The 14,692-nt window shown below is 41.3% G+C and overlaps 1 protein-coding gene across 1 annotated transcript; it reads left to right on the top strand.

Moving 5' to 3' along the window:
• Positions 1 to 393: 393 nt before the first annotated feature.
• Positions 394 to 8,771, top strand: LOC131887665 (zinc finger protein 37-like). The gene is made up of 5 exons (XM_059236309.1): positions 394 to 705; positions 5,484 to 5,897; positions 6,002 to 6,330; positions 6,476 to 6,626; positions 8,246 to 8,771. Exons 1-5 carry the CDS (start codon positions 699 to 701, stop codon positions 8,608 to 8,610), a joined length of 1,266 nt encoding a protein of 421 aa, XP_059092292.1. The 5' UTR covers positions 394 to 698; the 3' UTR covers positions 8,611 to 8,771.
• Positions 8,772 to 14,692: the final 5,921 nt, after the last annotated feature.

The raw sequence follows: 14,692 nt of genomic DNA, 5'->3' as shown, positions 1-14,692 counted from the left end.
ATCGTGTACTCTAGTTGCTNCGCCCGCCTCTCCCGCTGCATGTTGCCCAAACTGAGAATCAAGGGCACGGGCCGGCCATCTGCAATCTTGTTGGACGTTAACTTCGTCTGGCCAGCCGACAAGATGGAACAGCCATTGGCCCACCAACCGGCAAAGACCTGATGTGAGCGAGCAGAAAATCGGTAGGAAATCTCAACGGTAAAACCAAAGCATGATCACGGTTAGTCAGCCAGCTAGTAAGTTTTTCATTCCCAGAGACGCCTCCTCCTCCTCCTTTTCTGCCCTGTCTGAGAGGCGTAACACCTTCCTGACCATCCTACAAATACATTAGGTGCTGTAGTAGACGGGATCACCCTCGGATGAAGGTGGATTTACCTCTATATTTAGTATCTAACTGTCAGCAGATTCGTCGAGGCACGTGCCTTCCTGGCTTCTTCAACATCAGGCTAAATCATCCGGAACCAAAGGATTGAACAACTGAATTTGGACCCTATTACTTGGTGATTTGGTTGTCGGGTGGGGCTGAGAGTTATTGGTAGTGAGATTCCCAGAAAGAGATTTGGCTTCCCTTGAATTGCATTGTCTCGAGCCTGAGGAATCATGTCACCATTGTGCTAGTCGACCCAGAGCCAGTGAGTGTGATCATCATCGTTCATTAAGTGAAAGTCTACCTCATTCTTTGAGGGGATCTGGTCATCATGGAAGGTAAGGTATTGGATTGGCTTGAGATAGATAGAGTGATGAGGCTGGAGCAAATATCAAGCTGAAAAAGAATAATAGGTCATGTTTCCACTTGCCCTCTTGGAACACCCTACAATAATTGACTGTATATCAGCCAAAAAGTTCGAGAATGAGATGTTTCAATGCGTTTAGAACTTCAGTTGACCAAAAAAGTATACTTTAGCATCTTTTTTCCTACGTTCTTTTTCAATCAGGTTGTTGGCATAGAGATAGATAGATTTAGACTTTTCTTTAAATATAACCAGAGGCACCGAGCATCGGCAAGTTGATACCTCAGTATTCTTATGGTTGTAACAAGCTTAGAAACCACAGAATATGTACAGCACACGCTTTTGATCAGCACAATTAGGTATTTCAATTGAACACAGCTTTGAAAAGTTTGAAGTGAAGAAAAGAGTGATGAAATAAATGTATTTTTTTCTTCTATGGAAACTGGGCTGCATGGGTATAATTTCGATCATCATCAAAGCAAAAGAAACTAACCATCACTTTAGGAAACCCTTATTGAGTGGCTCGAAAGCAATTTCCATGTAATCATGGTGGCTAAATATTGCTTTGGTTTTTCCCTCACTTTTCTAATCTTCAAGCAAAGAAAGTGATTCGTTTCCTTGTTGGATTAATTTTGTTTCTTGAACTATGATGATGATGAAATTGATGACGCTCCACGATCGACAGTTCATCAAACTAGCTCTTTTTCCAAGGGGCGTCACCTTCTTGACATGAAGTTGAGAAAAGAAAGGCTCAAAGAAAGTCAAGATAGATTTTGGTGAGTTTGCCTTTTTTCATGAAAAACTCATGGATGTAACGTTGACTCTCATCAACCCAAAACAAACTAAACGCTACTGTTGGAAACTTTCATTCATGGCTCTCTGAATAAGCAACTATCCTTGATAGAAAATTTGAAGAACAGAGCGACGGCTACCCAAAGTTTTTCTTCAAGAAGAGGACATGAAATTGCAAATAAGTTTAAGGTGTTGAAATCTGATAGAGACGGCCATTCAATAAGTAGCAGTTCTATTAAATTTTTGATCGCATATCATCATCAATTAATCCATCATCAATAAATAGGTCAGCTATTAAAGGTCCTATTAAAGTTTGGACGGAATTTTGGCATTTTTCTAGCTCGCAAAATCATAAGAAACAAGCTTTGTTTTCTTGTTTTATGGAATTCTAGCCCACATTAAAAACTTAAGCACAACTAATATTTTCAAACCTATTTTATGAAAATTGGGAACACCCTTAGTTGGTGGCATTTACTTACAATTATGATCGAATCTATTTACACGCTTCTTAGTTATATCGAACATACTGTAATGGCTCAATCAATATTGATTGTTTATAGCTTCAAATGCCCCGGCTGTATCTGTATGTTAACTTAAATTCCCAAAGCATTGATACAGATTTTCTTTTTCTTTTTTGTTATTGAAAAATGATCTTTCAATTTCATAAAAGTAAAAGATTTTGGTTTTTCTTGCATAATCTCAAAGCAGATCAAAATGCCACATCATGTCACTTAAAACACACTGAAAGTGTAGGTTTGAAACTATGTTTTATAATCATAAAAAATATGCTTAGTTATACCTACATTCACTTGAATTCTGAAGACAATACATACAACAAGAAGTTCTATAGATTTGGGTTTTTCTTTAAGACTTTGTTGAAATTGATAAAAAAATTGCTTCGTTGAGGCTTCATTGATTTGCCATCTTGACTGAGTGGTCCTCTAAGAGGATGCCCTAGATCTTGCTGATATTGTTCATGAGAGCTTAGACATTGGGGGTGTCTCCTGAAGTTGTTTTCGGCCTCCATCGCCAACCCTACCCAGAAATCCAACGGTTTGATGTGGTCAATATCAGGCGATCTGGGAGGTCACATCTTTTTGGGCCAGACGGGTATGAGGACCCCTATTTTCGTCCAAGTTATGGCAAATAATCTTGCCAATTTCCTCAAAATCAAGGTTGTTAGGGGCTTGAGGCCAGCTATATTGATCTTCCTTCACGAAGGGGTGTGGGAGTAGTCATAGGAATTGGCAAATTGCTGGAAGACTGGTTTGGGCCTTTGGGCGTCATGGCCCAGTTGCTGTCATTAGTTTTCAGAGCTTCAAAATTACCACCTTTCACACCTATCGTCTCCGCCCAGTGGAAACGCCTTTCTCGCATAGGCTTAAGACAAGTGGCAAATACTATGCTTTTTTACATCAAATGAAAGAGGCCCACAAATTTGAAATCAAAATCTTCGTTCGTCGGTTGGGTCCTAAATTGTACTTCATGAACGCCTTTCGAAAAATTGTAAGGGCTACTTAAAGCTTCTTGATTCTATTTTGGCTCCCTATTGGGGCGGCGGTTGGGTAGGTGATGAGGAGAGATGGTCGAAAAAATATTTACGCTCAAATTAGACACGATGGAACCAATATCAATTACAAGTAGAATTAATGAAGTTGGAAGGCGAAATCCTCTTGTGACGAAAAGAAGAAAGCCTCTAGCATAACCGTTCTTTGATTATTCTAATGTAGCAATAAAGTGTTGTCTCTTGCCCAAAATCATCTTGTGGATTGGTGTGGATTCTTTCAAGCCCGTTTTCGCTTTCGTCTTCCGCACGCATAACCAAAGCTGAAACTAGTTTTGACAAATGGCTCTCTAGATCGAGAAAATCATTTCTCAGGGGCAATAAGAATTATCTCAGAATTATCATAGCACCAATACCTATCAAACTGTCAGGATGCTCTGTTTCCTTAAGTTATTTCGATAACTGATTTGTTGCAAAACTGATCATCTCGAAAATCCCGCTTCCGAAATCTACCCGATCATTCAATCTGGCAAGATCACTCCACTTGAACGTTCGAAAGGGCTTCCAAGGAATCAAATCCGTTAAGATTTTGGGCAATGATGGGGCCGCCGAAGTTGACGGAGGTAAAGCCGGTGATTTAAGCAGAGAAGTTCCCCTCACTAGGATGCAACCGACCAAGATCATTAAAGTCGATGCGTGTTTCTGGCTCGTGCTGAAAGAGATTTGGTAACCGTCGTTGGAACTAGTCCCATTTGCCGGCTGTTCACTCCCTGAAAATCAGTTGAAAAAAAGATCGGACTCTCCGAGGCTTCAGCGAAGCCATTTCTCCCTCAAGCCAGCCACCAATCTGGCTGGTTCAGAACCACATACTAGCTTACATCGCTGGTCATTCGCACTCACCTTTCTTTCGTCTCTCGCTTCGCGTCTCCCAGTCCCAAATGGTCGTTGAACAAGGCTGCTCGAGTGGATTGACTGCTCTTCCATGAGTCTGGCAGGCAGATCTGAAATGTGCCTGTCTTTTGCGAGGCAGACAGAACAAAAAGCGGAACTGACCCAGCAGCCACCCTGTTTCGGATCTAGCAACGATTTAGCCCCCACCTTGGTATACTCCTCCATTTCACTCAGACCAACCGACCATCGGACCAACGAAGCCAGGCGTGGAAGAAGAAGAAGGGAACACTTGGGAGAGTCAGATGTGAAGCGAGAATTACTTCGGATCTTGTTTTCCTGCCCTTTTCCGCTTCTCTTCCTCGGTCCTTCCAATCGTGTCCGATGAGCTCGTGGCCAGTAAAGGTACTTACATACTCACAGTGTGTACACCATTACCACACATAAGGGGACTGTGTGTGTGTGGGTGGGTGGGGGGAGGGGGATTGGTGAGCACAGAATGTAGGGATGATACTGCATGGCAGCAGTGCAGCGGAGAATAAATACATCGCTAGTCAGCTCGCTAGTGGAGAGTGAAGTACGTACATAGATAGTCTAACTCCAACGTACCTATGTAGTGAGTACGTACACCTGCCATATTGTGGCCCGTGCTTACTGAGGATCATCAGAAACCTTCGAATTAAAACGAGTCGTAGCAACATTAGCCAGCACTCAGGACAACCAAACCCAGACTCCTGTGACTCCAGCGATTCTAGAGACTCCAGATGGGCAAAATGACGACAATCAGGCCACCACGCGTCAATCTGGCAAGGTGGACGAAATCATCATGATGGTCGCTCCCCAAATTGGTAGGATGTGCTTTGGGGCCAAAGTCAAGGTGGCAGGCCAGATGGAAGGACCTGAGGGAGAGCTTGAGAGTGCACTAAATGGAATTAGGAGCGGCGGAGCTTTTTCATTCTCTCTCGCTCTCTCGCTCTTGGCTCTTGGCTCTTGGCTCTTATCTCCTCTTTCTATACACAGATACTCGGATCATTGGCATTTAAGTTACGAACTTACGATCCGCTGGATTGATCACCCAACGTTGACTCCTCATCTTGTTGATGATACACAGTTGTTACACACGCATGGAAAAGAAGGATTGGCGGGCGGCGGCGTTCAAAAGGAGTACCGCACATTTTAAAAGAGTCCACCCACTTCTCCTTTCTTTGGGGTTTGTGGCAGCTTCACTCGTTTTTGGCATATACTCGCATGTAAATTGCATAGAGTGACCTCGATTGATATTTGGCCTCTTTACTGACTCTGGTGTGTGTTAGTAAATGAGAGATTAAGAGAAAGAAGAAAAAAAGAGAACCGAATTCATTACTTTCATAGGCTCTTTTAGAGTTTTAGTGAACAACTAATGGATTCAGATCATAAAAAAAACATTTGAATGATCGACGGTCGTGTGTCCGATAACGGGCATAAATAGACTACGCTACCACACCCAACTCTACGGCCTGCATATTCTGCTGATGACCTGGATTCATCTCGCGCCTCTTATTAAGCTGGATGTGTTCATTTCATTACAGAAGAATCGCACGAGTCTCTGGACTTTGACAGTAAGCCCAGCATGATAGCGGGACCCTCCATTCCATGGTTCTTGGGTCCACTGATGAACCTGACCCATTCCACGCATCCTCGGCTTCACGGGTCATGCAGTTTTCCTGGCCCAATCACTCGTCACTCCAATGACACATCCTCATCGCCCATAAACCACCCCTTACACCATTTCCCGCCATTCTTGAACCTCTCGGCAGCCACTCATCTCTCCTTGCAATCCTATCTGGCCCATCGGTTACTATTCGATTCGAAATGCGGCCATCCACATTTGGACTCTGAGCTATCCTCGAGTGTTGATGCAGCGGCGGAGGATGCTGATGCTGACGGGGTTGTCAACCCGGTGGTTAGTGACACCAACCCCACAATCACCAGCCTTTCACACGGTGAGTTAAGTCAACTTGGTGGACCCCTAACCTAGTGCCTAGTGAGCTTCGTAGTCACTCAATCATCACTATGACCCAATTGATCGATTGATGACCTATTGCAGGTAGCCTATTGGAGACTCCACTGGACTTGTGTACCCGTTCCAACAATAAGAAACGGTCCAAATCCATTTGGTCCCCGGCTCAGAGTTGCGAATTGGAACATGATTCCAAGGACAACAATAATGTGTTGGTCCTGCCTCTGAAGTCCTCGTTGGATGGACATTCGCGGAAGTTTCCGTTTCTTGATTGTTCAACCAGTCCAGCCCAATCCGACGCCCACGTGTCCAGCACTCCCCCAACGGGTCCAACCAAAGACTTTCTTCTGCCCAGTCATTCTTCCCCGGTAGAAGATTCGATCATCAAAGCCACGAAAGACAAGAGGAATTTCAAGGTACAATGCGTAACAATGTTGATGATAATGATGACGATGATGATGACGATGACGATGATGGACGATGTATGGATTGAGTCTTTCAGCTCCGTGTGGTGTGCAATTGTTTGTTTTCATTTACGTTCATTCTTTTATTGGATTACAGTGTGGCCAATGTGGCAAGAGCTTCAAACGAAGCTCGACGCTTTCCACTCATCTCCTCATTCATTCAGATACGCGGCCCTTTCCTTGTCAGTATTGCGGCAAAAGGTTTCACCAAAAATCAGACATGAAAAAGCACACCTACATTCACACTGGTAAGTAAGGCATGGATCATGAACCATTATCCAGGATTGACCAAAGGGCAAGTCAAGTAAGAAAATGGATTTTGTTGGCCAACTTTGCCAACCAATAAGTGATGTCTCATGCACCTTGGTGTACTAAAAGAGTTTTATTGTAATTAGTACTAGATCTCCCTCACGTGTACTGCGTTTTTTTTTCTTTGTTTTTTTTATAAACTTCAATAACATCTTCTGGAGCATGAAATAATGGCTAGTTTGAAATTTTACATTTCATATTTACAATAAATGCCTAAAGGCGGCATTTCTAGCTTCAGAGGCGAATCAGTTTATAATATGTCCCAAATTCCGGCTACGTAAAGCAAATCTTTGAGGGCCATCAACTCTCACAGCATCATCCAACAACCAGCTTCTCACTTGTTAATGACTGAGTGTCCCAAAACATTATACCAGTTCCTAGCCTTATGATAGAATAGAAACTGGATGTCGGACGACCGACCACTCGGCTGGCTATACAGTACAATGAATGAGCTCCTGGGAATTGATCGAAACCGGTTTATTGCATTGTTTAGCCTCAGAGTGGTCGGTCATCCGACATCCAGTGTTTAGAAATATACGTATGAATGAATAGCTTTAGCTCAGCTATATACTATCAAATGCCCCTAGAGATCAAATTACATCGCTGATCGTCTCTGGTATTCTAACAATCAAATTATTGGTAGTTCCTCATTTTCTCCAAATGTCTCCTTTCATTTCCTTCTCACCTCTGAAGTAGCAATTGACCGCATACTTTCAACATAACTCTACAAATGTGTCCTTATAGACATTGGACCATTCACCACTCTTCTTTTTTACTGTAAAAATTGCAAGCCTATATTCTTTACGATTGTAGCACTTATACAGTATAAGTTTATGTTTTCATTTTTGAGAGGAAATAAGTGTGGACAATAGGTTCCTTTGCTAACCAAACCATGATCTTTGCGGATTGTTTTCAATGAAGAGCCGAGGTGGATATATTCGGTCAAGTTTGTCCTAAACCCATAACTTTGAACATTACTTGGACGAAAAAGTATCAAGCGAATGTTTTCTGCCCATTCAACCAAGTTCTAATAATTCACCGTTTTTTACCAACAAAAGAAAAACTTCCTATATTTTTCCTTTTTTCCTTCTCGGTAATTTTGGTTGTTTGGAGAGGGTCACAATCAAATAATTTGTTCTAAAGTACGTGACTCGTGTATTTGACATATTTTAGAGTTGTACAAATACAAATAAATAAGTACAATGATAACTTTTAGGTAGGATGGCGACTATATCATCCAAAAACAATGTGTGACACATTGAACCCAGAAATACGCAACAGTGTGATTTTATAACGCTTTGGCACAATCAAAAATTTGGGGGACCCGCTTTCCCCAGAGTTGAGACGAAGCCTTGAGATTATGAAACGTTCATGTACATAGTGAACAGATATTTCTATGTACAGCGTGACGCATAAGTCTCAATTGGCCAAGTCCATCGTTGCAGGGGGAGCGATTAGGATTTGGGAAGCTTATGATGATTGAATGATGATAATCTCAACGTCTTCTTCCTCGTTTTCTTCCTCCTGTTTTAATTCCTCTTTTGCGTTGAATCCCCAGGTGAGAAGCCCCACCAGTGTGTCGTGTGCCGTAAATCGTTCAGTCAGTCGTCGAATCTCATTACACATATGAGGAAGCACAGTGGTTACAAGCCCTTCGCGTGTCAGTCGTGCGAGAAAAGGTTTCAGAGGAAAGTCGATCTCCGCCGCCATCGAGAGGCTCAACACCCCACGGAGCGACACCAATGGATAATCATGACCGACTCGGAAAACCTGACCACCCAAGCCGCCACAACAACCCGCGCACCAACGTCAGCTTCGCCACTAGCAATGCCAACGATAACATCAACATCATCGTCGTCGATTACGGCGCTTCTTTCTTCAGCCAAGACAAGGAGCAGCACATCGTCATCATCCCAACGATAACGCTTAACGCTTCCCAATGACATAGAACATTGATTACATCGTTATTTCAATTAGTAGAGCCGGAAGGGCAAAATTGTGGCTGTTGGCGATTTGGATCGGATGACTACTTCCCTAAGTCCATTCATATGAAACAACATTCACTCATAAAATTAGAAAATAAATGGAAGATTCACTTAATTCTAAAAAGGAATGACACAATTTCACCCACAAGTTGTTTGATGGTGCGTTCTCGATTCGAAATTACTGACCATTTGTATACATATTCTTACTTGCGTTGACATTTATCGACAGCATAAAACATACAATGGCAACTTTAAGTAGAAAAAATATTTTTATAGAACTTGAAAGAAATCACTGCGAGGCTCGAGGTAAAATCCTCGCTAATTTCAGCAACCACATAAAATGGTTACCCCAAACACCCATGTTTCCACTTTTTTTTTTACTTCCTGTAAACTGAAATAAGAACAAATCTTTTTTTCTCTTTATTGCAGACTTTCTTCCTTAACGCTAATGGAAATGGAATTCCCAGAAGTTCAAGGCGGAAAAGTATCCATTTCATTTAACTTTATATTCATATGAGGTCTGATCCACCAACGAATTAAACGTGGCAGATCTGGTTAGCCCTTGAACATAGGGTTGATCAGGATTTTGTCAAGAACTTGTCCAAGTCTGACCGAAAGGATGCTGCAGGATCAACACCAGCAGTATGAAACACACTCACCCTGTCCCGACATTCCATGAGAAACTCCACTACTTGTAAGAAATAGGTTTGTGGAGCAAATTGTACAACTAGAAAGATGAGAGTTGGACTTCATTGTTTTAACGAGCCTGTGTTCCCGATTCCCGTTACCCGAATAACTTACCATAATCTTATAAATAACCTTTAAATGTTTACTGTTTTGGGGATATTTGGGACACAAGAAAAATGGCCAAATATGGTTTGCCATGCATAAACTAACTCAATGTTACCATGCCGGCAAAAAACGCTACCAAGGCTGGTTGGAATGCTGTCTCCCCTCTTACTGAGAATCCAATTGTTTTGCGGGTTGTGGAAGGCTTCAATGGAGAATAACTTTTCATCTATCCAAAGAATTGGCGTACCCGTGAATCGTGAATGAGGAAATTTTGCGTATAGAAGCCCTTCCCCCCCCTTCAAATCTCTTGGCCCTTTTGCCCAGAAAACAAGAGCAGTCGGCGCTTCTTGTGGTAGGGCAACATGCATGGCGTTAGTTTTCCTCAATAAAAGGAACGGATTACAATTACAATTAATTTGGTCAAAATGTAATTCGTTACACAACCGTTACTCGCTAAAATATGTACTGGCGTTATTCGTTATAATTTCTTTTACTAAAATTAAAAATGATCAATATTTCAGGGTTTTTGCCTCATTAAGACCATGTTTTGCTCAATCAGTGGTTACATTAAACAATCTTTACATTTCCTTTCAACATGCTACGCTAATAAGCGTTGATATTGTTTAATTGCTTAGCATTGCATTACTCTGGTTAACTTCGGTTTTATTTTTTCACTGTCATTTGAAACTGCCTTCTTTTTCTTTTGGTTTGGTTTTTCACGGGCTTTTCTAACCACTACAGGGAATATAATCCCTAGTACTAATAAAATGAAAGGTTATGATTCGTCTATTTATTACCTTTCAATCTTAATATGATATTTGGTCTACCAACGAATTTGAGTTGGCAGACCGAGCTAGTCCTTGAATGTAGGGTTGATCTGGAATCCTACCCCAAAAATTGTCAAAGTCTGACTTAAATCCTGCTGCTGGATTAACGCGTACATTAGACCTACGAATATTTGAAGGCAGCAAATTGAACAATGAAGGAACCCGAGAAAGAAGAGATGTGGACTTCATTGTTTTAATTAGCCCGGATTCTCGAGGGTTTGAAGGTGCTCTCAAAACGCACATTAAGCCTCTACGGTCACTAGGATTGACTCTAAATCCTGGGTTGGGACAAAGTTCGTAGATGCTTTTGAAGACGTACAGTATCAGATACCTTTCGTACCTTCTCTGAACTCTGTACAGTCCCAACTTTTTTAGTCTCTCCCAATACGAGAGCTCTCTCATTCCTGTGATGTTCCTAGTGAAACATCTTTAGACTTATTTGACCTTTTGCAAACCTGCTGAACTCATTGGAGCCCAAATGGGTGAAGGATATTCAAGATGTGGTTGAACAATCGACTTGTACAGAAGACGTTTCGAAAACGTTTCAAAAATGATAATCTTCGACAATATTTTTGATCAAATATTCTATGTATTCTCTAAATATGTAGAGACTTTTAAATTTCACATCTAAAACTGAGATCAATTCCTCAACTAATGAGTTTTGAAGATTAGCACATATGACACAAAACAATACCATGGATAAACCATATTAAAATTCTCGAGCATACAAAACTTCCCTGTTAGAACCCTGTGCCTAAAGTAATGGATGGTTTTGAAGGCAATTGCAAAATTTGGTTTAATTTCTTCAAGTTAAAGGAAGATTTCGCATTGAGTCAGGTCTTTTAGTTCAACGGAATTTAAATGAGGAGATATAAACAATAAAGCAGTGCAAATCTAACAAGATTTGAAACCACAAACACATTCATTGGTGTTGCAATCAAGCACAATTTTCAGCCCTAAGCTTTAGGATATATGAAAAAAATGAAAATTTCTGTTAAGATTGCTTAAAGCTTCAAGTTTGCTCAGTTGCCAAGGGAGAAACGAAAAATTAAGTGCTTCTCTGGAGCGTGAAAAAAGGAAACAGTCACGAGTACTATTTGTGCTTTTTGGGTCGCTACAATTACACCATTTTAAAATGTAATGGGATTACAGTTCCTTTTTGGAAAAAAAGAACGACTTACTGTAATTTTGTTACATGTAATTTCGTTACTGCTGCTCTGCCAATGGGGTTGGATATATGTGACACTTTCATTATTTCGATGGACGAAAGCAATGCCCGTGTTATATAGGACAGCTAATGGATGCACTTAAATGTATACTGTATGGTATACTATTTGTGTCCCCTTTGCACACTATACAGGTGTAAATGTTGAAGTAACTCGATCCCAGTAGGATAATTTAGACATTTTTGTGATCTACCGATGAAAGCGCCGGAGTACACTATCTATTTTGTTTGACTCGCCAATTAGATATGGACTTCAAATCAATGCGGCGTAATCAAGATAGGGTTATACAATGAATCAAGATAGGGTTATACAATGGATCGGGATCGGTAGATGGTGTCCATAGCTAACCTATCCCTAGTCTTGAAGGTGCCTAAGGCCCAGCCTGCCATCTGAGCAGCTTTAGTTACCCTCTCGCTCTGGTTAATATTGAACTTTCCACCATCCTGAAGAGTAACACGAAGGTCTTTGAAGCAAGGGAAAACTTAAATATTAGCTCCTTCACGATCTAGTAGGTAATGAGGTGGGAAAGCCGATGAGACAAAGGACATGATCTGGAATTGGGATCCATTTAGTTTCATGTTGCCCTGGTCGACCCACATGTATTTAGTAAAAAGATCCTCTTCGAGAAGGGAACAACCTTGGTCATTTCTACCAATGATGAGCTTGGTGTCATCAGCAGAAGAGGAGAAAATGCAATTCTTCACCAGGCCAGGTAAAGTGGTGATACATGGTAAAAAAAGTATTGGTCCGAGTATTGTGCCAGGTGGTATGCACGATGTGATCTTTAACCATCTGTTTCCTATTTATGAGGAACGACTTGATCCAATTTAGGAGGCTCTTGGTGATATTATGGTTATCGAGCCTTTGCAAGAGTATGCCATGGTCTACTTTATCGAAGGCCATTGCAAAGTGCAGGTAGATGACGTCTACAATATCCTGGTTTGCCACATGTTCTGTCTCACATGTTCCAAGTGTTCGATGAGGTGGGTAGTTGCATTCATTTCAGACAAGAAACCATGTTGATGGCTTGGCATTTGGCCATCTATATTTCCATGAAGTTAGAAACAAAATCCAGCAATGTACGCACTCTCAGCCTGAGTGTAAATCTCTTTTGCATTGTATGATATGAATTGACACCTTTTTTGTTCCATTTAATATTTCACACTTTTTTCTTCACGGTCTTTAGCAAAACAAGATCTGAAATGGAAGGTTAAAGAAATAAGGTCATTATAATTCTTCAAATTGAACAACTCATCCTAATGTGCTCATTATCATTTTTTGTTAAAAAAGTGGAAAACAAAACGAAACCAAAAGTAACAAATAAACTTAACTAACTGACAAAGAAGAAGCTAGTGTAGCCGACTGGTGGAAGAGGATAACTAAGAATGCAAGTATCATCTCCCTTGGAGCGGTGGGTTCAAACCCCTAGTGCCAGTAACTTCTAGGGAGGAGACGTAGTGCACAAGATATAAAAGTTTCCTGGCATAAAAGAGGTCCACAGTTCGATTCTTCTTCCCCAACCTTTTTCAAGGAAGCTTTTGTACGCCAACCACACCCAAAAATGAAGAACCATCTTGATACAGCGATGGCACTCCCTACATAGTACATGTTTGTAAGTGATATGTGATGACTGGTTTAGTTGGATTGTAACCTAGAGGGCTAGTCAGAGAAGCGACACTCACGAGATGTCTGAGATTTTTTGGTTCCTTCGTGGCTGTCTGGTGTGTACGATAGGGATCGTCTTTGAACACATTTAGTTACGTGATTCTCAAAATCAAGTTCCGAATTAGGGGAGCCAATGAGTTGATGGCTCGTTTGTCTGCTTTGGTTGAAACTGAGTAACGCAAGAGAAGCCGATCAGCCCGACACCCTGCTGCCCAACTCCAAGACTTACTCCAAATATCTACAGTATACGTAGGCGAGGTAATCCTGCCACCTGGCGGCCATAATTGACCTCAAAGTCAGCTGTTTGTTATGATTTGGTTTTGGGTGGGCAAATTTTGAACCTCACAATTGTCAGAATAGATATTTGTCCGCGTTTTCAAGACATTTCAGCGCCATCAAACTAGTTGTACTTCTATTGAAAGGGCGTTTTCCATCTACAAAGTATGGCGGCTTTTTCAAAAACCTCACTTGATGCCAAACTTGTTCATGGAGTGAATAAGACCCGAGAGGATGGATAACATCAGGTGATGTCGAACATACCGCGATGCTAAGACATTGATTCTCCAGAAGAGCATATCCAACACTATGGAATTGACCCTCCACAAAAACGAAAGGCGGATAACAGTCAATTCAATTGTAACACTTCATCATCACCGGGGCTCTCGGGGCCGTCACCTGCCTTTTAAATCAACTGTGGCTCTCCAAGCCAGCGGCTACCAAAAAGCACCATTCAACAAACTGCATGGCTCTTCACAGGCACTCACCTACGCTTTGATCTTTGTTCTGATTTGACATTTCGGATAGATCCCGTGAAGAGTGATTGGCGCCAATGATAGTGAACAAGGTCAAAATCAAAATGAAGAAGCTTGAGGATAAAAGCGCTCAACCAGATATCTTTCAAATTAACGAGTTATCATTCAAGATAAAGAAAGTCAAAGCTCACAAAAACCGCCATTTGGATGAGAAATGTGCTTTAGTCATATGGATCAAAAGTAAAACCGGAAAAATTATTCCAGCAGAGGAAAAAAATGGAATACCTGATTAGGTATATTTTTTTCCAATTTAGGGATCGTCTTTTGTATCCAATAACCATCTCGTTCAATGGTAATCAGTCAACCTTGAGTGTGCTTGGCTATTAAAAAAAGAAATCTCATTTTTCTAAGTCGAATTGGCCATGACACTGACACTCTTTTGAAATGAATCATGTGTATCTAATCCAAATGATAACACTCTTTTCACACTAAAAGGAGCGAAATTCAATTTTGAGGCTTTCCTTATTACAGATTCATGTCCATCTGATGAGTTTGCCGACTATGGCACAATGTACTTGAAATATGGAATGCCAACGAGCTTCCCGCCAAATCGGCCTGCTCTTGGTCGTAGCAACTCCGAGCCACTTTCCGAATCAAACTAGTAACATAAGAAACGTAGAGATCTCTTCAATTACAGGAGGTCACTTTATATCATTCACTTTTAAGTGGTTCGTTTCAGGCGGAAATTTCAAACTTTT

The sequence above is a fragment of the Tigriopus californicus genome, chromosome 10, assembly GCF_007210705.1.
Source record: "Tigriopus californicus strain San Diego chromosome 10, Tcal_SD_v2.1, whole genome shotgun sequence".
NCBI lineage: Eukaryota > Metazoa > Arthropoda > Copepoda > Harpacticoida > Harpacticidae > Tigriopus > Tigriopus californicus.
This window is presented reverse-complemented; position numbering and strand designations above follow the sequence as displayed.